At 39.2% G+C, this 23,433-nt stretch overlaps 1 protein-coding gene across 1 annotated transcript in view; it reads left to right on the top strand.

Moving 5' to 3' along the window:
- Maob (monoamine oxidase B) overlaps positions 1-23,433 on the top strand; it is a 116,801-nt gene that overhangs the window by 47,391 nt on the left and 45,977 nt on the right. The window contains exons 4-5 of the mRNA XM_042683653.1: positions 17,361-17,465; positions 19,361-19,452. Of these exons, the coding sequence (XP_042539587.1) occupies positions 17,361-17,465; positions 19,361-19,452 (197 nt within the window). The remainder of the gene's footprint in view (positions 1-17,360; positions 17,466-19,360; positions 19,453-23,433) is intronic.

The raw sequence follows: 23,433 nt of genomic DNA, 5'->3' as shown, positions 1-23,433 counted from the left end.
GCTGAGGAATCGAACCCAGGGCCTCAGGCATGCAAGGCAAGCGCTCTACCACTGAGCCACCTTCCCAGCCCCGTGTGTCTTGATTTCTCTAGCTGAAAAAAAGGAATCTTTTCACTAAAATTCACTGCTTTGAAGTTTCAAAGAAAGAAGATATTAGCAGAGGGAGACTGAAGAGCTTAAGGACATCTTCATAGAAAGGATAGTCTATTTCATTATCTTTTTGAAAATACACATTTCTAATTGGCTCCAGGGATTCTATCAAAGAATTCAATGAAGACACACTATAAACTTATATGCAGACATATTGAATTAAAACTCCATTGTACAACTACTTAAGGATAAAAAAGAGGTAAACTAAAAAAGAGACACTAGGTAGGAAAAAAACTTTTCAAATTCATTTCCAAAGAGAACTAGGGCTATAAACTCATCCTGAAAATATCTTTGCAAGGCCTTTGGACACTGAACAGGCAGTTTTCCTCTCTAAATCCAATTTTCTCTTATTTGCTTGTGTCTGGTATTATGAGTAGACTAGGAGATCAATATTTGGCTGTAGCCAAATTCACATGCCCAGGCAAACTGACCAAAGAGATCATAGAAGAGAAAAATAACATGCCCTCTTCTGAATTTCCTTCCACTCCACTTGTATTTCTTTAGACTCTGGAATACAGGACAGTGGTTATGACTAGGCCAGTTGACATCCTATCCTTGGTGCTACTATGTGGTCATATCAATACTCTTATAGAGCTAAATTTGGAGAATTAAAATACATTATTTATTTATTTATTCTTTGCAATATGCAAGAAATATGGGAAAACTCAGATGGCTTGAGACAGTACTGTCCAAGAGAAATATGAAGTACTCATATAAATTATTATCAGTTTTCCAGAAGATATATTAAAAGGTGAAAATATGAGGTGAAATTCTTCTTTCATAGTACATCTTATTGAATCCAGTATTTCAAAAATATTATCTCAACTTACAATCAATACAAAACCTTACTAATGAGATAATTACATCCTTTTTTTGTAACAACCTTTGGGAGGGAAAGGTGTTTATAGGTATATAGTTGCTAGAATGTCTCAATAGTTCATGTGACTCATGGTTACCACATTGAACAGGCCTAAGAAGTTAGTCTATTTCATATAGTTGTGCCAACATTATTAATCCATCTTCCAATTTTAAAACATATGTACGAAGCATATACCTGGACCTCACAACATAGACTCTATGTTATTTCACATCACAAATTCTCTTCTGCAACTGAAAATATTTGAGAACATGAAGAACTTAGAAGCAGAGAGTGAAATTTCTTACATGTCTGTTGCTTCCTAAGAGAAGACCAGCTTTGGATCACTTCAAGAAAACTCTCCTATGTGCACCAAGTGATTAATTCTATATCCCTGTAATTTTAATGCATGGGAAACTGAGCATATTGGGACTATGACCAGCTCAGAAGAAACTTAACAAAGTGAGCCCAAGGGCTATCCATGGTGATTGTGTTAAACACAGTCTAAAGAAGTGCCCAGCAAGTAAAAAGGCATAGAAAAGCCAGACTTTCTTCAGTGGAAGGAATGTATTCATTTCCTCTTTTTGTATACATGTTCTATGCCAAATTCTAAGCAAGGGGGCCACAGAATAACATGAAACCCTTTATGGCTGACATTTACCATCCCCCCCTCAGGGAAGTTGCTATAAACACCTTCTATTCATGTGCAAACTGGAAAAAGTCACAATTCATAATTACCTAAAGCATGTACCTATAGGCAATTATACATTGGACTTTGACTATTGCAGTTACTGACATCTTAAAATTTTTAATGTTCAAAGTATAATTTTAAGCATTTTATGTGCATTAACACCTAACATTGAAAAGCTTGGTTGTTAATATTATCTCTCCTTTGCAAATGAGGGCATTGAGGCATAAAGCACTGAAAATGTCTTGCTCCATATCACTCAGTTGGTAAAAGAGAGAATGGCTACTGTCACCCTGGTCCATTTCATTCCATAGCCCAAGGACTTTGCACTCAGCTGAGCTGCTGACATAGATGGAGTACGCAAAAACTCCAGGGATACAAACAAGTGAGGGTGCTGAGGGCTAAACTGTGGGTGAAGCCCCTAACCCTTTCTTTTCTATTCAAGGTCTTGCTTCTAATGCTGACTTTTTCTGCCTTGTGCCCAATCATTGATTTAAAAAAAATCCTATTTGATTTCCTAGGACCTCTCTGATTTCCTCATGGCATTGCAAGCCCAAGGACTAGTAGGAGACATCATTCTTTGCTGTTTTGAATGTAGTTTATCCTCCAATGGTTCTATTGGGAGCTTGGCAGCCAATTTCATAATATTAAGAGTCAATGGGATCTTAAGAGACAGAGCTTAGTGAAAGGCTATTAGGCCACTGGAGATGCCACCCTTTGAAGAGATTAATGTTGTTCTCAGGAGAATCCAGTTAGTTTACTTGAGGATTGGTTTGTTCTAAAACAACAATACTGGGCTGGGAAGGTGGCTCAGTGGTAGAGCGCTTGCCTTGCATGCCTGAGGCCCTGGGTTCGATTCTTCAGCACCACATAAGCAAAAAGAAAAAAGCTGGAAGTGGCACTGTGGCTCAAGTGGTAGAGTGCTAGCCTTGAGCTGAAGAGCTGAGGGACAGTGCCCAGGCCCAGAGTTCAGACCCCACGACCAGACCCAAAAAAACAAAAAACAAAAAAAAACCAATAAAATAAAATAAAACAACAATACTGCCAGGAGCCAGTGGCTCATGCCTGTAATCCTAGCTACATAGGAAGCTGAGAGATGAAGAAACAGGTTCAAAACCAGCCCAGGCAGGAAAGTCTATGAGACTACAATTAAGCACCAGGAAACAGGAAAGTGGCACTATGGCTCTAAGTGGTAGAGCACTAGCCTTGAGCAGAAGAGCTCAAGCACCATGACCAACAAAAAAGAAATAATAAAACAGCAATACCGGCCCCTCCTCCATTCTCTTTGATTTCCTGTTTTGCCCTGTGATATCTCCCTTCTCAATGGTGCCAGCTGCCAAGATATAATATAGATAGGTAGGTCTTTACTAGGCCAGAGCAAATGTCGGTAATATATTCTTGAACCTTCAAAATTGTGTGCTAAAGCAAATAAGAGTACCTTTGGGTCTTTTGTTACAGCAGCCAATACCACACTAACACAACATTAAGCCATCTCATTTCATTCTTAATCTAGGAATTAGAAAAGTATTTAAACTGCTCTTTCTGGTGGGAGTGATGGAACTCTCTGTTACGTGAAATAAATACAGGCAGAGACAACCACATGTGCATCCGATTCATTTTAATGTTTCCATTGCAAAGGGTAAACATAGTAAGGTTAGAAGAAGCATTGGTTTACGTATAATGCCATGCTTAGGTGGGAAGGAGAAAATAAAATTATATATTTAAAAGTGATTTATGTAGTGCTGATATTTTGGCAGTTGAAGAACACCATTATGATACCCAATGACATTGATCCTTTGGATTAGGAAGGATGCAAGACTATCTAAAAACAACAGGTTGCTTTGAAGCTGACTCTGCTCTTTCTAAGGTCAGAATAATTGTTCTGCTTCTATTTTGGGGGGCCTCATATGTCTCTCTGATTGGTTCCAGGCATTTCTCCCAAAGTCTTGTTTACATCTTATCTATCTAGGCTAGATTGAAGATTTCTTGACTGTAGAAGCCTGGGAGAAAAAAAGAAATAGTAAAAAGTGATTTGGAAAATGAATAGAATCCAATCTTTAGTATGGTTTACAAGTCCTGAAATGGTCTATTTTTCCCAATCTCCTGGTCTAGCTCTATCTAGTCCCTGTGGCCTCCACTTTATTATTACCCTCTGATTTTGCAGAAGGTAATAATAACAAATATATAATATAATAAATACATTATTATGTATGCAATATATTATATACATATAATAAATACATAATATAATAATAAATAACCTGACTGAGGCAGGTTAAATTTGGCTGGTGCATATTCCTTGGCTCTCACAGAGAGAAAGAAGTGGGTTTCACACCCCTGCCCTTTGGATCCCGTTGGATCCTGATCATTGCTTTGACCCAGAGAATATAATAGAAGTACTATTGTTCCAGTTTAAGAGATCAAGTCTTAAGAAATTGGCAGGATCTGCTTCTCTCTTGGAGCACTCAGTCTTAAGAGTCTTGAGTTACAAAGACTGAAAAGAAGTCTAAATATCCTGAATCTGCCAGGTTGGAGAGGCCATATGGAAGAACTCTGGTCACCTGTCCAGATAAATACAATCTTTTTGCCCCTCCCACACCCACTTACGTTCTAGACTTCAGGGTGAAAGTATACAGCTTGTCTAGCCTACTCTATCCTTCAAAAGACCCCAGCTACTGGCACAATCAGAGCAATTCAAGCAAAAATCGCCCAGCTAAGCCTGGTCAACCCACCAGAACTGTGAGAGAAATGAAGATGGGATTTAGAGCCATTAAGTTGTGGGTTATTTCTTTATGCAGAAACAGAGAACCAAAACTCCAGTTAGAATATTCTTTCTGAGATCTTAACTCAAATACAGTCTCCTCAAAAAGGAAGAGTAGATCTGTCTTTCTTAAGGAGTAACCCCTGCCAACCTGGTAGTCTCCATTTCTAATTTATCCCTTCCGTACTATTTTTTTAAATGGGCAATCCAAAAGAGACAATATTAAGTGCATCTGTAATAATATGGAATATGTGTTTGTAGGCTTAGAACCTATTGGATCTGAATTTGAATTTCAAACTCACTATTGACTATGTGATTCTAGGCAAGTTTCTTAACTTCTCTGTGCCTCTATTCCTTAGTCTAAAAAATTAAGAATAACAACACTTTCCTTATGGAACTGTTAAGAGAGATAAATGAATTTGATGTCTAAAGTCCTTGAAAGGACATCAGTATACAGAAAATGTTCAGGAACTGTTCATTATAATGATGGTGACGATACTAATTATGATGTTTGCGGCTCTAGTTTGGGTCTCAAGTATCCCCCAAAGGCTGGCCTTGCTGCTTTTAAGGCTATAGTGACACAACATGATGGCAGACAGCAAAGCTGTTCATTTTGTAGTAACCAGGAAGCAAGAACCAGTAAGGAAGGGCTTGGGAGTAAGATATACCCTTCCAGGACCATCCTTCCTTCAGTTACTTGCTCCTTCTATCAAGGTCCCACGTCCTAAATTTCCACCAGGTAGAAATGCCATCAAATTTTGATCCATCAATGAATTAATCAATAGATGAATCACAGCCCTTATGATCCAATCAAGCCTCACTTCCAAACCCTGCTGTATTGAGAACCAAGCTTTAGTACTTGATTCTTTTTTTGGGGGGAGGGCCTGGTCATGGGGCCTGAACTCTGGGCCTGGCCACTGTCCCTCAGCTCTTCAACCCAAGGCTAGCACTCTACCACTTGAGCCACAGAGCCACTTCCAGCTTTTTTTTCTTTTTTTGCTTATGTGGTGCTAAGGAATCAAACCCAGGGCCTCATGCATGCAAGGCAAGTGCTCTACCACTGAGCCACCTTCCCAGCCCAGTACTTGAATCTTTTGCAGCAATACTTTATATCCAAACCATAAGAGTGGTGGAAACTTTAAGAGGTGAGGGAATAGTTGTCAAAGGCATGCCTTTGAAAAGGATAGTGGAGCCAGTGCTGGTGGCTCACACCTGTAATCCTAGCTACTCAGGAGGATGAGATCTGAAGATTGAAGTTCAAAGCCAACCCTGTGCAGAAAAGTCTGTGAGACTCTTATCTCAATAAACTACTCAGTAAAAACCAGAAGTGGTGCTCAAGGAGTAGAGCCACAATAAAAGCCTTGTGTAAAAGAATTTCAGGGACATAGCGCAGGCCCACAGTTCAAGCCCTAGGACTGGCAAAAAAAAAAAAAAAAAAAAAGGATAATGGGACTCCAGTCACCTTTTCCTCTCTTTTGCTCTATCAGACATGAGGTGGCAGGTCTGTTTCATCACATATATCTGCCATGATATGCCACCTTGCCAAAGGCCCAAGGTGGCAGGGCCAATCAGTCCTGGACTGATTGTAAATAAAGAGTAAATTTTTAAAAGAAATTCTTCTTAAAGATTTTCTCTACTACCTAAGATAAAAAGTCCTTTTCCTTTTTATGAATTTATTATTTCAAGTACTTAATGGAGTAGAAAACTGACTAACACCGTTGTCTATTGCAATGCTTATTGCTTATTTCCACATTCTTCTTGTTCCAAAAGTGATCTCTTCTTCATAATATGGTGTTTTTCTTTAAAGCTTACAGGCATCAATCAGAAGTACTTCTCAGGTGTTTTTGAATACACATCCTGAAAGTAATTGTTTCACATAAGCAGATGCCTCTGAGATAGCCCTTTCATCTTAATCCAGTTGGCAAATGCTGAAATTCTGTTGAAGCACCTCCAAAGTGTCTTCCATGTAAAACTCACATATTGCCTCTTTGCCAAACTTGTCTCTTGCTATTATTTGCATCTCACTCCAAGATTTCTCTTGGCATGTCATTTCTTTAAGAGTTCCCAGAACACTGTGATAGTTAGGGTCTGCCCAGTACCCTTCTTACTGCCTCAACATGTGAATCTCCCTTAAATCAACACAATGTCAACACTAAGGCTTACCACTGATGGGAAGCAAAGATCCTGTAGGAGCAAAGAAATCTTCCTGTTTGTTCAGAAAGTTTCCTTTGATTGATTTTAAAGTGCAGTTCTTATTTCCAGTCTAAAATGCCTTGGGGGTGTGTATTCTGACTCATCTAGGTAATTTCACCATGTTAGTTTGTACTGCTAAAGAAAGCCACATTGCTCCCAATTTATGAAGTGAAAAGTTGGCACCTGTATAGACTGCAATCAGAAGCACACTTTAGAACTGGGTGGGTAATTCAACAGAGAGGAACATCCATGCTGTGCTCTGTTAAATTCAAGGATAGCAATTTCTACCTCCTAAGGACCTTTCTAGCAAGCAAGACGCGGAACTGTTGAGTCATAGAACTGTTAGACTCCTGAAGTTTCAATAAATTCACCATGACCCCTCAGCATGTAATTTAATGCTTCTTAGAAGCTTCAATTCCCAGTATGCCACGTGGGTCTATTACTTCCTACCTCCTAGGATTTCCATGAAAATTAAATATGAAAATACATAAAATAACTTTATAAATATTAATAGCTGTTGCCATTAATTTTTCGTGTGCTGGTCCTAGGGATTGAGCTCAGGGCATGGGTACTCTTCTTGAGCTTTTTTTGCTCAAGGCTAGTACTTTACCATTTTGAGCCACAGCACCATTTCCCTCTTTTGGGGAGTTAATTGGAGATAAGAGTTTCACAGACTTTCCTGCCTAAGCTGGCTTTGAACTATGATCCTCAGATCTCAGCCTCCTGAGTAGCTAGGATTACAGGTGTGAGCCACTGGCATCCAGCTTATCATTATTATTTTACCTTAGGTACTAGAGAAACTCTTTAGGAAGAATGTCTTTTAAAATTTTAAAATATTTACAAAATTTCCAGACTCAGGCAATCACAAGTCCTCAGACTGATATCTGAGGAAAAAAAATTGATTTGAGAAAAGTAATTTATGTTGGAAGTCGATTTTTCCTTCTCTCTTGCCCTCTCATCTTTCTCTCTTTCCCCCTCTCTCCTCTCTTCCCTTCTTTTCACTGTCCTAAGTTTTTATTGCACTGCAAAGAGCTTTTCCATCTTCTCATTATTCTATATATTTCAGGGACATCAAAAGCACTTGGGATCTCTTTGAAAGATGAAGGATACAACTGTCATCGGGCACCTGTGACTCTAGGAAGTCTACCCTTGGGTTGGGAAAGTGGTATAGTTGTTTTGGATTATCTGAGCTGCTCTTGGAGACTGGAGTAGAGTGCCCACGCCTGGAACTTCAGAGAGTACTGGCTTGATAATGTGTAGATGAGCACTTCTTTTGACCAAGGGCTGGGCAAGCCCTTGGCAATGTAGTTTTCTGTTGGTAAACTCCAGCATGCTCAGTGCTGCTTGGTGAGTCTGTAATTCTGCATGGTGGAATTTTCTTGAGGGTCATGGGAAACTCAAGATTTGTATAGAAAGAGGTTTAGTGGTATATACTAAAGCCATTCATTAATCATGATTTAGATCCTTCTAAGCTTGTTGAATATATTAACTTATTTCTTTTTGTCATAGCCCTAGAAGTAGATACTATTAGCTACATGTTCTAGAACCATCTGGAAAATGCAAGTGAACTTCCCAGGAAGTGTAGGAGATAAAAATTACTAATGGTCACAGATTCAGAATTAGTCTGTTTCCTGAGATGGAACTCCCATACTCTAAATGATATCTGGTGGTTCCTTTGTGGGAGGAAGAGGGCAGGGACTGTAATGATAGCATCAGTCAATATTTATCCATTCATCACATGTAAGGCATGTTACTGGCATTATCTCACTATTTACCCTCACTAACACCAGGATGTTGATTCTATCTATATTCACTTTCTATGCAGAGACCCAGGCATGCCTGAATTTATGGCTACCTACTGGGATGTTTTCTGGCGCAATCTGTGTGCTGGCCCTTAATAGCATGTATATGTGAACAAGCCATATCTTTTAAAATATTTTTTTCAGTGCTGAAGATTGAATGCAAAGCCTTGCACATGGTAGGCAAGCACTGGAATATACTAAGCTACACTCCATCCCCCACAAAGATCTTTTCCAAGTGCTTTCTGGTGTTTGAATATTATAAAATGAAAGTATACAGTGATTATGATGAAGCTCACTGTACCTATTTGCTAATTCTCTTGTCTTTGACATTCATTACTGCTTTATATTATCACAAAAAAATCATCATCCATCGGTAGTAAAAATTTTCAAGGCATAAGATATCTATCTTATATCCCCAAAGTTTACAATTCTTGAATAATGGCTATTTGAGGTATTTGAGTACTAGATATTAAACCCAGGGCTTCACATAGGCTAGGAAACTGCTCTTCTACTTGAGCCACACCACAGGCCTTTTGCTTTTAGTTTGTTTTTAGATAAAGTCTCACATTTTTGTCTGGACTGACCCTAGACTGTAATCTGTCTACCTCCACCTCCTCAGTACTTACAAGCATGTATCACCACATGTAGCCATGGCTATTTTAGCAAGAATTTTATTGATACTTTTGTGTATGAAAAACTACCTTACACTTATTAAATTAAACTAGAATGTGAAAGATAGAAAACCTATCTTAAATTATTTATGGAAACTTCTATAGAATGTTATAGTAAGACTTAGTGTTGTCTTCTCTCTGATTTAAGAATTATACTCAAGGAAATGGAGCCATGGCTCAAGTGGTAGATGACTAGACTTTAGTGAAAAGGGCTCAGGGATATAGGGCCCGAGTCCTGAGTGCGCGCGCGCGCGCGCACACACACACACACACAAGACACTCAAGCAAATGTAGCTAGTAGCATGTTAAAAAGGAATTGAAGAAGCGTTTTAAATATTTAAATTTACTTAAGATTTATTGGAATCCAGAATTAATGTAGATTTTAATTGCAAAATCTTTGTCTAAATAACTCAAAACATATTACAGGGGTGTTTTAGGTTGTTGGAGAGATTTGATTTTTGAAGATGACACATTCACTCTATTCCTATACAAACCTTTACTATAACATTGATGGCATTTAAAAATGTGACCTAGGATATAAAAATAAGTTTTGCCTTATAAGCCTTAGATTTATCAATTTTTCTCTCTTCATTTCTCCATTTTACTTTGTTTTCTATCTGACAAGATTTGTAGCAGCCTTTGTCCTAGTTCCCATTTCTTTCAGTGATTATGAAAGTCTGGAGAGAATCATAGAGAGATTGGACTCTCCCCCAAAGAAAACACCCCTATTCTCAAATAGAGTCCTTTTAGGCCTGGTTCCAGAAGTCCCTCATGACATCTGGGCAAATCTAGAGCCCTGGGATGGAGATTTTTCAAACATTGTTATGTTCTGCTGTGTGCTTGCCAATGAATAACAGTACAGGAGATGGAGAAGAATGGGTGTGGGCCTTGTGAGAAAGGTTCTGAGGACCAATAGCTATGAAGGAGAGGTGGAAGAAGCACAAATGGGAGAACTCAGGTTGTGAAGTAGTTACAATGGAAGCTTCAGTACCAGGGTTTGGACTCAGGGTTTTGTGTTCTTTCTCAACTTTCTTGCTCACAGCTGGTACTCTATCATTTGAGCCATGCCTTCAATGGACATTTTGCTGGTTTGATGGATATTGCATTTTACATACTTCCTTTTCAGATTGGTTTTGAACTAAGTTTGGCTTGAGCCACCAGCTCTCGCCATTTCATTTAAAATCGCAAGCAACCCCAAGCTGCCGACACTTCCTAGTTGTTCTTGCTTTCTCTGTCTTCTTAGCACTTTTGCCTTCTAATATACTACTTGATTTTTCTGAATGATTTTGCTAAGTGACCGTGTTGTTTTTATTTCTGTGTTTATACATCCTAGAATGTAAGCTGCCAGGAAAGCAGACTTTTATCTGTAATGTCTTTAGTAGCTGGAACAATGGTTGGAGGTACTCAAGAACTGTGTGTTGAGTGAATGAAAGAACTGAGAGGATGACCATCTGAGGATGTCGATGAATTGGGGCTTACTTAGGAAAAGGAGAGACAGCTACAGAAATGACCTGGCTAGTCATTAAATCTACCATTGGCTTCTGCCAATTGTATCAATCTGAAGGGATTACTAGATTTAAACGCCTTCTAGAGACCTTCATTAAAGCAACTTAGAAATGGCTCACATTGCAGAGACTTGAGTAAAATATGAGCTCTGTTATTCCTGGGTATAGTTTACCATCTCAATCATGCTACAGTAAAACTCATGGAAAAAAGAGAAGACAATAGGGGCTGGACATGTAGTTCAGTGGTAGAATACCTGCCCATCATGGGCAGTGACCTAGGTTCCATCTCCAGTACTGAAAAAAATAAAAACAAGGAAATTGAGTTCTAAGTCCACTGTGCTTAAAACTGGATGCTACCAGCTCCAAGCCATGCAGTCTTGGACAAGTTACTAAACCCATCTGTTCTTTGGAACACAACACCAAAGATGCATTCCAAAGCACACTATTACTCACTGTTTTGTGAGGATTAAACTAAATTCATTTAAATAAAACTGTTGCTCAGGATTTGGCAAGGGCAGATCAGTAATTAGAAGAGGCTGGAGAGGTTCCTGGTCAAGAGCATTGGCCTTTGAATGTGTGGATTAAAATCTTGCTGCCACTTAACTAGTTGTGAGAATTTGTTGTAAGAACTTAAGTATATCCATCCCAAAAGGACAATATTTGCTCTCTTACGGTATTGTGATGAAGTGCAAAGAATAGATGCAAAGTGTATCAAAAGGGGAAGCACAAAAAGGGGGAGCTATTTTCATTTTTTTTGTTACTTCTTCTTTTAAAAAAATTCTCCTTAGCCAGGTGCTGATGGCTTATGCCTGTAATCCTAGCTACTCAAGAGGCTGGGATCTGAGGATCATGGTTCAAAGCCAGCCTGGGCAGGAAAGTCCATGAGACTCTTATCTCCATTAACTACCAGAAAACTGGAAGTGGCTCTGTGGCTCAAGTGGGAGAGGGCTTGCCTTGAGCTCAAGAGTTTGGAGACAGCGCCCAGGCCCAGAGTTCAAGCCCCACAACCAACCAAAAAAAAATCTCCTTAAGTAGTTGTACACAGCATGTCGGTTTGTGAGTATAATGCATCTTGATCATTGTCACCCCTTTCATCATTCTCTGCCATATCTCCTAACCCTGTCTATCCCCTCATTTTGCCTATTTCCATTTTCAAATACATATATTCAACATTATGACTGAATTTGCCATCATTCTGTTTGCTAGTTCTATTCCTGAAGCGCTTGATTTATTTTTTCACACCCCATTTCCCCCCCATTTTTCTCTACTTGAAGTATGCTAAGTCTTTACATATTGGGCTCTTGGTGGTCAATTGTAAAATCACAGCTGCACTGTGTGATGGTGTAATCAGAAGACATGCCAATGCAAGTTCTAGGTATTTAGAAATATGAATAAGGAGCATGTCTTAATCTCACAGCTATTTAAGAAGCGGAGATCAGAAAGATCACAGAAGCCAAAAAGCTCAAGAAAATGTGGTATATATACATAATAGAATTCTATGCCTCCATCAGAAAGAATGACATTGCCCCATTTGTTAGGAAATGGAAAGACTTGGAAAAAATTATATTAAGTAAAGTAAGCCAGGCCCAAAGAAACATAAGTCCTATGGTTTCCCTTATTTGCAATAACTAGTATATGTCTGAGACAAGCAGAAAAGGTCAGATAAGTTGATGTTAGGTGAAATGAATCCCAAGTTAAGTATTCAAATGTTTTTTTTTCTTTCTTGCGATTGTTTCTAACATATTTATAAGATGATTTCTTTGTTGCTTTGTATGTCCCTCTCCCACGGTATAACCCCTGTTTTCATTGCATTTGATGTTGGTATAATTTGTGGAGGGGAAGGGCAAAAACAAACTGTTTAAATAGGGATACAGGTGGACCCATTGCAACAATGAGATGTATAAGTCATAATGTTGAAAAATAAACTTTATAACTTTGGCTGGGCGGGGCTGGGGAGGGTGGGGGGGGGGGAGATGGGAAGGGATAGTAAGGGGAAACAAAGGAGTCTACAATGCTTGATAAGAAATGTACTCATTACATTGCCCATGTAATTGTAACCCCTCTGTATGGTATTTTCACAATAAAAATTTTTTTTAAAAGTTCACAGGAGCCCTACTGAACTAACAAGCTAGGTGTGGTGGTAAGTGCTTGTGATTTCAGCTCCGTAAAAGACAGAAATAGGGAAATTACAGCCCAAAGCTAGCCCGAGGACAAAACAGGATACTCTGTCTGAAAAAAATAAAGCAAAAGAAGGATTAAGGGCATGGCTCAAGAAATGGAGCCCTTTGCCTACTAAGTGTGAGGCCCTGAGTTCGAATGTAAGTACTATAAAAAAGAAATAAAAATAAGAAGTCTGAACAAGGACCAATAAACAGGCATATCACGGAGGGAATTTTTCAAGTAGAGTACGTAGGACTTCTCTCTTATCTCATAGGAAACATTATAGTTCTTTTTCTCAAACTGGAAATACAAATCCAAAGTAAAGCTTAGTCCTCCAAATGAGTTTACTATTTAAAACAGGTCTTGTTGGTAGCTGTAAAACCAAATGCATTATAGAGAGAGAGAGCAGGTGGCCACCTTCGGTCCCTGTGACCAGAAAGACACAATTCCAATGAAAGTTAGAGGGAACATCCTGAGAAGAAAAGGTCACTCCTCAGGAACAGAATCTAAGAAAAACCAAGCCACTCGTTTCTACTAGCAGGGATGGAGATTGACATAAAGAACAAGATGGCAAAGAGGTCAAGAAAACAAAAAGAACATGAGAAATGCTGATCTTGACATTATTGATAGCTGCATTGCCCAGCCAGCCTATTTTTGTTCTGTGAAGATTCCAGGAGGCAGAGTTCCTATATTTTGACTGAGCCTGGCAAGTCTTTACAGGCTCCAAAATAAGTCCACATGAGGATCAATTCAGTTGCTGGTTTTCAACAAGTTTGATTTAAAAAGCCAAACCCAAATCTCCATGCCAGAAATTCAAATTCTGGGAATTTAGCCAAAAGAGATGAATCAAGATTGTAACCATGGATTTATGAGCACAAAGTTGCAGGGATGACAGATCATTTATCACAATCACAGAAATAACCATTTACCACATGTATTCTATGTGCTCTATATAATCTCAGGCCATCTCCATGGCACACCTGTGAGATGAATATATTGATTCTGATTCTAAAAGTAACAGAACAAAAGGTACGGTACAGCTCATTGGCAGAGAGTCCCTGGATTCCAACCCCAGCACCATTTATGTAATTAATTAAGAATGAAAACTTATAAATACTGATTGATTGGCCTGTCCTCAAAATTGCTAGCACATTTCAGAGCCAGTTCAAATCAGTTCTATTGGCCTCTTAAAATCATCCTGCTGAATTGTAACTCCTTTGAACAACTACATAAAGATAATAAAAATATTTTTAATTATCTTATAACCTTTCTCAAAATTTTACAATAAAAGCATCATGAACTTTTCTGCCCAAGCACTGAATTGTGATCCTCCAGATCTCAGCCTCCTGAAAAACTAGGATTTACCTGTGTGAGCCATCAGCATCCAGATGGCACTTGCTTAATTTTGATCAAAAGGATTTTGATATCATCACCAGTTTATGTGTTTATATACGCTAATGAGTGTTGAGAATTGCCAGACATTTCCTATCCTATATACACAGACACATGGACACACAGACATGTGGACACACACACACACACACACATACACACACGTTTGACCTATATAGCTGCTGTAAGTTCAGTTGAGCTTCCAGTAGCTTCTATTTATGAGATGTGAGATCCTGAGCTACTAATTTTAACTTGTCTATGCTTTATTTTCTTTAAAAGAATAAATTTCTATTAGGTTATCTCATAGGGCTATTTGGAGGTTCAAACAAAAATGCTATCTGCTATTTGACTTTGTGACTTGGGCACATCCTGAACTAGGGGCTTATTGTGATATCTTCACAATTTCTTCAGGACAAAACAATCACTGGACTGTCTCTGCCATGGGCAAATAGGAGGTCCAGTCCTCTTGTACTGCCTTTGATTGTGTAACTTTATAAACATAGCCATTCCTCTCTCTCCTCCTTACTCCCTGAAGCTTGAAGATTTAAAATATCTTTAGGAGTCTAACAATAGCTCTTTCCTGTGTTTATCAGAAGTTGTCCCTACTCATAAAAGAATACTAGCTTTTATGAACCTGGCTAAGCTAAGCCATTGCCTGTTTGGATATGAGATCCTGAGGATTCCAAGTCAGCATATAAAAGGGGCACAGTGCTTCCTTCTTCCTCAGCCTTGTGTTCTTTATGTAGCAGCACTCTCTATGATCTCTCACGACGATCACTTTTTATTCTGATTTTGGTTTTAGCGTTTCCAACACATCTTTTTTTTCTGAAAGCATTCCTGAATTTGAAGATCTCTGTCATCATCATCTTGCTGGAACCCCTTACTGTGTTTGGGACTCCATTGAAAGAGAGTCTGTGTATTTCAGCTGGGGTGTCATTTCAACTAGGCCACTGAGCAGGGATGGATCAAAAGGAGTCTGTGAAGGGACACCCCGCCACTCCTTCATATTGCTTACACATAGCACATATTAGTCAAAGATGCTGTCTCTGAGGTAAGAAGGCAGAGATGGGGGCAAAAGTATCAAGCACACAAGTCTGGGTGAGTGCCACTTTGGTTGTTATGGTCTGTTGATTGACTTTGCCCTCTTTCAAAATTTACCTTTAGCCCTTTTCCCAGGCCAAGATCATGAGTCACATGGGAATTCTCCCTTTCTGAACCAATACTCTTTTAACAGAAAAAGCTTAACAGAAAAGCATTTTGAACTTCCCAGAAGAAGAGAGAATTCTGCTAACAGGCTGCTATTTCTTTTGCCAGTCCTGGGGCTTAAACTCAGGGCCAGGTCACTGTTCCTGAGCTTCTCTTGCTCAAGGTTAGCACTCTACCACTTGAGCCACACCACCACTTCTGGCTTTTTCTGTTTATGTGGTCCTGAGGAACTGAACCAAAGGCATCATGCATGTTAGGTAAACACTCTACCACTAAGCCACACTCTACTCTGAAGACGTTGGACTTGCCAATCACTTGTCACACAAGCTAGTTCTATAAAACTAATCTCTCTCTTTCGCTGTCTCTGTCTCAGTTTCTCTTTTCTGTTTCTCTGGAGTATACTGATTGAGAAAAACTCTTCCTTAAGAATCTCATACCCTTGGTGGAGAGATTTGCCTGCCATAGAGTTAACACAAAGAAGAGCCTGAGATCTCTTCCTATTTCTTTTTCTTTTTAAATTGTGAAAATACCATACAGAGGGGTTACAATTACATGGGCAAGGTAATGAATACATTTCTTATCAAGCATTGTTGCCTCCTCCTTTTTTCCCCCTTGCCATCCCTTCCCTTCTCCCCCCCACATGCCAAAGTTGTAAAATTCATTTTTCGACATAACGACTTGTACATGTCATTGTTGCAATGGGCCACCTGTATCCCTATGGATCAAGAAAATGTGGTATATATACAAACTGGAATTCTATGCCTCCATCAGAAAGAATAACATTGCCCCATTTGTTAGGAAATGGAAAGACTTGGAAAAAAATATATTAAGTGAAGTAAGCCAGGCCCAAAGAAACATAGGTCCTATGGTTTCCCTTATTTGCAATAACTAGTATATGTCTGAGACAAGCAGAAAAGGTCAGATAAGCTGATGTTAGGTGAAATGAACCCCAAGATAAGGACTCAAATGTTTTTTTCTTTCTTGCTATTGTTTCTAACATATTTAAAAGATATTTCTTTGTTGTTTTGTATGCCCCTCCCCCACAGTATAACCCCTGTTTTCGCTTCCTATTTCAAAGTTCCAGTTTCTCTATATTTTTTTCTTTTTCTGTTCCAAGACTAGGACTTGAACTCAGTACATGACACTTTTGTTCATTGCCTAGCACTCTACCAACTGAGCTACCCCTCTAACTCTCTCCATTTTCTCTGTATAAAAACAATATAAGATAATCTTCTCTGAATGATTTACTGTGAGATTTTAGTTTACTGAGAAATTTGAATTTGTTCTTCTTCAGTGTGTGCATCTCCTAACTGCCACTAACAAGTGAAGCTTCCAAGACATGTTTTGCATTCTGCCTTATTTTTAATCCTTTGCTGAGAAGTATTCCTCTAGCTTGATCAAGATGCTGCCATGGGGAGAACCACATGGTGTCAACGTGTCTGGACCAGAGACCTGGAATTGTCTCATTCTTCTTCTTTGATTTGACTGAGCTCTGGGAATTTCTGCCTTGACTTAGTAGCTCTCACTCCTTTGGAGAGCTTGCTGGGAGCCCTGTCTGGTATTTCTTTCTACACAGGATTGCATTTATGCAATTTGTTTTTATCCATTTGTAACGTGTCCTGATTGTCTATGCTCTAGATTCTAAGATATTCACAAGTATTATTGACAAATGAGATTTCATTTGGTATCCTAATCCTACCTCTGTCTTGGCATTTAAACATTGCATAATAAGGGTTCTGATTTCAGAGAGAACATTTTTTATTGTGCTTGATGTGACATCAAACTTAGTCAACAGAGGGTTTGGGTAGGAATCTCTACCCTAAAATATTAAATAGTGACACAAGGAAGCAAAAGATTTGTGTGTATAGCACATATCTATAACTAACATGATTTTGTCTGCAGATACAAACAGAGAAGATTTAACTACATCTATACTGTTCTGAAGATTTCCTTTTAAAAACATCTCTGTCTTACAGGGAAAATCATACCCATTCAGGGGCCCATTTCCTCCTGTGTGGAATCCTATCGCCTACCTAGATCATAACAACCTCTGGAGAACAATGGATATCATGGGGGAAGAGGTAAAGCTTCCAAAAGCTTTTGTGGCTAAAATTTGTATTTTTTCATACAAGTTGAGTCCTTAAAAGAAAGTATGTCAGCCTTTAGTGGCTTACACCTGTAATCCTAGCTACTCAGGAGGCTGAGATCTGACAAAATAGTTGGAAGCCAGACTGTGCAGAAAAGTCTGTGAGGCTACTATCTCCAATTAACCAGCAAAAATCCAAAGTGGGTGTGTGGCTCAAGGGGTAAAGTGCCAGCCTTGAGAGGAAAAGTTATGGGACAGTGCTCAGTACCTGAGTTCAAATGCCAGTACCAGCATGAAAGGAAGAAAAAAGAAGGAAGGAAGGAAGGAAGGAAGGAAGGAAGGAAGGAAGGAAGGAAGGAAGGAAGGAAGGCAAAAAGAAAGAAAATGTAAGAAACAAGAAAAATGGAAGAAAAGAATGAAAGAAAGAAAGAAAGAAAGAAAGAAAGAAAGAAAGAAAGAAAGAAAGAAAGAAAGAAAGAAAGAAGGAAGGAAGGAAGGAAGGAAGGAAGGAAGGAAGGAAGGAAGGAGGGAGGGAGGAAAGAATGATATATTATCCATCTATCCTCCGTGCATAGCACATTGTGGAGCACATAGGAATAGTGAGTGAATACCTATAACTTGAATGAATGAACTTGTTTCTAACTCAAAAATAATATAGCCAATTGCTACCTGCATGCCACTGCTGAACAGGCAGAAAATGATAAACCACTCAGCCTTCCTGGGATGATATTTGCAATTTAAAAAATGCTCAGAACATAACAAAGTAAGTCGTCTGGCTATCTAATTCTCCATGCCCAAATCTGCAACCTATAAGAAACCATAAGCAAAGCTTCCTTGGAATTCTGATTCAGACGTGATTCAGTACAACTCTCTGAGCCTAGATTAAAAAGGGAAATTTGGAAATAGTTTTTGTAACTTAGTACAGTAGCTCTACCTTATCCACAGTTTCACTTCTGTGGTTTTAGAATAAAGTCTCTCTCTGTGTTTACTTCCAAAAATTTCCACTTAACATTTACTAACTGCAGTTACAGAACTTCATGACAGTATATTGTTATAACTTGTCCAATTCACTGCTATTGTTAGTCTCCTACTGGGCCTATTTTTTAAATTAAATTTTATTGTAGGTATGTTTGTGTAGGAAAATCTAGATAGATATATATATGTAGATCTCTATTTACCTATGTATCTATGATCAGGTATAATCTGCAGTTTCACTCATCTACTTGGGGTGTTGGAACAAATGGATTAGGGGAACCACTATCATTCATACTTGGAAACTATCCAATTAAAATTATACCTCTACTCATTGTGTTAAAAAGTTTATTGTAAATTAAATATAGACTGAGTACTATAACAGGAAAGCTATACATATTTCTTTTTGGTTATAGTAAAGTGTGTGTGTGTGTGTTTGTGTGTGTGTGTGTGTGTGTGTATGTGTGTGTGTGTGTGCTGATATCAGGGCTTGAACTGAGAACTTTAAATTCTCTCTCAGCACCTAGCTCACAGATACTGCTTTATCACTTGAGCTACCCCTCTGGTCCAGTATTTTTTTCTAGTTAATGGGAGAATGAGTTATCATGAACTTTACTGCCCAGGCTGGCTTCAAGCTGTGATCATCAGATCTCAGCCTCCTTAGTAGCTGGGATTACAAGCATGAGCTTCTGCTGCCCAACTGTGTGTTTGCTACACAGGACCTCTACCACTTAAGTCATATCCTTTTTTCCCTAGACCAGGAAAGCTGTTCAGATAACATTGTTTTCAGTAAAATAAACTACTGGAGGAATTTTAAAAAATGTACATTTTACTTCTTGTGAGAGCTGTTGCTATTGTTTGGATAGTTATTTCGAATGTAAAACTGTCTTCCTTATTTGAATCTTTCTCTGAATGTAGATCCCCAGCGATGCTCCATGGAAAGCACCCCTTGCAGAAGTATGGGACCACATGACAATGGAAGAACTACTGAACAAGATCTGCTGGACTGAGTAAGACCCGTCATTAGGATAAGGCACTTACTGTGACTACATTGTTGATTCATTTAGCAATATGGTTCACTAAGCTGATTTGGGTCTAAAACCATGCTGCAAGGCTGGTAATGTGGCTTAGTGGTAGAGTGCTTGTCTAGCATGCATGAAGCCCTGGGTTCAATTCCTCAGTACCACACACAGAGAAAAGGCTGGAAGTGGTGCTGTGACTCAAGATGTAGAGTGCTAGCCTTGAGCAAAAGAAGCTCAGGGACAGTGCCCAGGCCCTGAGTTCAAGCCCCAGGACTGGCAAAAAGAAAAAGAAAAAAAGAAAGTTGCTACTGCCATAAAGTCCTCAGAACAGTCCAGAACATGTCATCTCCTTAAAACAGCATACACCCATCAACTTGAAATTTTATTTTTTTGAGAAGGCTGGTTCTGGGGTTTGAATTCAGGGCCTGGCCCTGTCCCTGAGATACTTTTTCTCAAAACTAGTGCTCTACCACTTGAACCACAGTACCACTTCTGGCTTTTTCTGAATAATTAAAAAGTCTCATGGACTTCACTGCCTGGGATAGTTTCAAATTGTGATCCTCAAATCTCATCCTTCTGAGTAGCTAGGATTACAAGTGTGAGCCATCAACACCTAGCAAAGATCTCACTTATCAAGTTGTTGATGGGGGCATAGTTTATATTTCTCACTGGAAGCCAAATGTAGAGATGATTACCTTATGCATCTGGAACACTTTCTGTAATATAGTACCACTCCTCAAGGATATGAAAAGCAACTTCTAGGTTATTCACAACTATAGGGAAAACGTACCAGTGGACCTACTGGTGGTCTTTTCTAATGAAAAGTATATAGTGTTGAAAACAAGTGCTCATAGCACTGTAGACAAGTTGTAAAGACTGTTTAGACATATGATCTTAAGAGGCCTTACTGCTCTTAAATAGTAGGAAAAGTAGAAAGGATTATGAGAAGTTCTAGTTCAACCATATGGTGAGGTTTTGGTTTGTAGAGTAAGAGGAATGAAAGCCAAGTTCAAGGAGACCATCCACTCAGGCTAAGTAACATTATTGGAAGTATGCTTACTCTGGAGCTGACATCTTCATGCCATAGGTCTATGATATTTCTTGGATTTGTCTTGGATAGTTGTATGTTCTTTCTCTATAATATCTAGGCTGTCTTCAATCCACGAGATTCGATCTTCTGCATGGCCTAACCTACTGTCAAGGCTTTCTACTTTTTCTGAAATTTCTTTTCCTTCTAATTAGTCTGCTTTGATGGCTTCAAATTCTTTGTTGGAGCTTTGTTTACATCTTGTATGAACTTTTTTACTTCCTTAATTTGGTGTTCAGTGTTTATTCTCAAATCACTTAGTTGATTGGTTATGGTTTCCTTGGGCTCCCATTCCTTCTGTCGGGCTCTACTCAGCATTCCATTTGTGGTGTCCCTGGATTCCTTCAGCTGTCTATGGATTCCATGAATGCCTCTATTGATCTTTGTCTATTCTCATCCCACTCTCACAATTCCTGTATTATTCTTTGATTAGCTTCCTCATGTTCACGCAATTCCTGTGTTGCACTTTGTTCTGAGCCTGCTCATGCAATTCCTGTCTTCCTTTTTGACTGTTCTCAGCCTGCTCACTCAATTCCTTCATTTCTCTTTGACTGTTATCAACCTGCTCACGCAATTCCTGTATCAATCTTTGAGTAGCTTCCTCAAGCTCACGAGATTCCTATATTAATCTTTGGTTTGCCTCTTCTCTCTACTTATCACACTCACACTGAGTCCTTTGCAGGTTTTCAGTCTTTTCATTCACCATGTTTACCAGTAGTGTTTGTAGAGCTTTTTGGGAACTCTCCTCTGGATTATTCATTAACTGTTCTGTCACCTGATTATCACAAGTGGGAGTTGAGATACCTGGACTTGCCATTTTTCTTGTGTTTTTTTCTGGCTTGTTCTGTCCATTTGGTATGAAAGTAACACCAATTTTGTGCTAGAACACTATTTTAAGGCAAGCATCAACCAAAGTCCTGTAGTTGCAGTCAAAATGGCTGCAGATACTATCTAGTTCAACAGATACAATCTATTCAACATCAAACAACTATGGATTAAGAACAGCAAAGAAGAATTTGGCAAAGCAGAAATTATTAGGTTTAGGGAGAAATGTGGGGAAAAATAGGATTAGAGGGATGTGGAGAGGTAAAAGGAGAGTGAATTTAACCAAGTTCTAATCTCAGAGAGGGAAATGGATTGGACAGAATGATAGGAGAGAGATTTTAAAAAAAGAGAAGAAAAAAGAAAAACAAAAATTTAAATTTAAAAAGTGAAACACTTAAAAATTATGTAACTTTGGGCTGGGAAGGTGGCTCAGTGGTAGAGCACTTGCCTTGCATGCATGAGGCCCTGGGTTCGAATCCTCAGTACCACATAAGCAAAAAAGAAAAAAGCCGGAAGTGGCACTGTTGCTCAAGTGGTAGAGCGCTAGCCTTGAGCTGAAGAGCTGAGGAACAGCACCCAGGCCCAGAGTTCAGGCCCCACAACTGGACCCCCTCCCAAAAAAAAATTATGTAACTTTAAAGAAATGATATTGAGAGAAGGAAAGGATAGGATAAGAGGAGGGGAGGGATAGAAAGAAGACATAAAAACTAAAACTAAAAATTCTTAAAATTAGTTACTTGAAAATTATATAAGTATAAAGAAATAATACTGCTATTAAAGAAGTTAAGCCTAAAACGTTGTGAATTGAGTAGTACATTTCTGGATTAAGTATGTACACAATGGGGGATAAGGTCTACTAATTGACGACAGGTATATATCTGGGGATGAGCAGAACAGCAGTTAAGTCATGCAAAAAAGAAAGAAAGAGAACTAAAATGAAAAGAATGAATAAATAAAAAGAACCAAAAGGTCAAAAGAGATTTTTTTAAAAAGCACATACACACACACACACAAACACACATATACACCTAAAATAAAAATTGAGAGGAAGATTAATAGAAATCAATTAAAAAATAAAATTTTAAAAAGGTACAAAAAGAGTTATTTGATTTTTTTTTGGGGGGGGGGGTGGTGGGGGGAGAATGGGAAGATCCTGTATCTCCCTTGTGTCCATAACCAGTCTCTAGTTGGAGTCTCTGGTCTGCTTGTGGTATTTGATTTTCCTGTGGCTTGGTTGGTTTCTTAAGTCAGTTTGTTTGAGCAGGCAGAAAAATGCTCTGCTTTACCCAGGATTTTGTGATCCTCCTCCTAGGCTAGTTCTGTGGGAAGGAGATCTGCTTTGAGTATCACAAAAGAGGGAGATGGCTGTTTCCTCTAGTTTGGAGATGCTGTGATGAGGCTAGGTTCTGGGTAGAGTTGAGGCCTTTCAGCAATCATTAGCTTTTCCCTGAGGGGCTAGCTCCTGAGACACTCAGAGCCCAGCCTGGAGCCATTCTCAGGGTTTATGTTTATTGAATTTCAATTGATTGTCTAGGCTGCTGTAGGAAGGGGCAGCCTCTGTCTCTGTTTACCCAGTGAAGAAAGTCACTCCTGGGGATAGGGCGGAGCTTTCCTGCCTGGGCTGGGTGACATTCCCCTGGGTGGAGCTAAGCCTGGTAGGTCAGGTCAGATTCCTGTGTCCTGCTAAATGACTCTTTTATTTCCTTCCAAGGCCTAAGTTGGAGCTAGCTGCTCAGCCAGGCCTTTGTCAGTATCAAAGATGGAGATCTCCGGTAGTGGGGCAGGGGCAACCTTCCCTCCTCTGCTCCCTTGAGAAAGAGGATGTCAGGTTCTACTCATGCCAGAATCTTGGTTCCTGGGCCGTCTCTGTTCTGTGATCTGCAGGATGAAGATATCTGCTCCTTGTCAGTTCTTGCTGGTGTTGAGCGAATCCTCTCGCCCCCTGTCTGGCGTCTTTGTCCGGGACTCTGTCTATTGTAGATATGGTGGCTACAGCTGCCTCTGCTGCCGGTGCTGCAGCCGCCGCAACCCCAGCTACTGGCAAGTGCTGAGATCTG

Source organism: Dipodomys spectabilis, unplaced genomic scaffold (assembly GCF_019054845.1).
Source record: "Dipodomys spectabilis isolate Male_0828 unplaced genomic scaffold, ASM1905484v1 ptg000082l, whole genome shotgun sequence".
NCBI classification, from domain to species: domain Eukaryota; kingdom Metazoa; phylum Chordata; class Mammalia; order Rodentia; family Heteromyidae; genus Dipodomys; species Dipodomys spectabilis.
The sequence above is the reverse complement of the archived record's forward strand: the minus strand, read 5'-3'. Positions and strand labels throughout refer to the sequence as shown.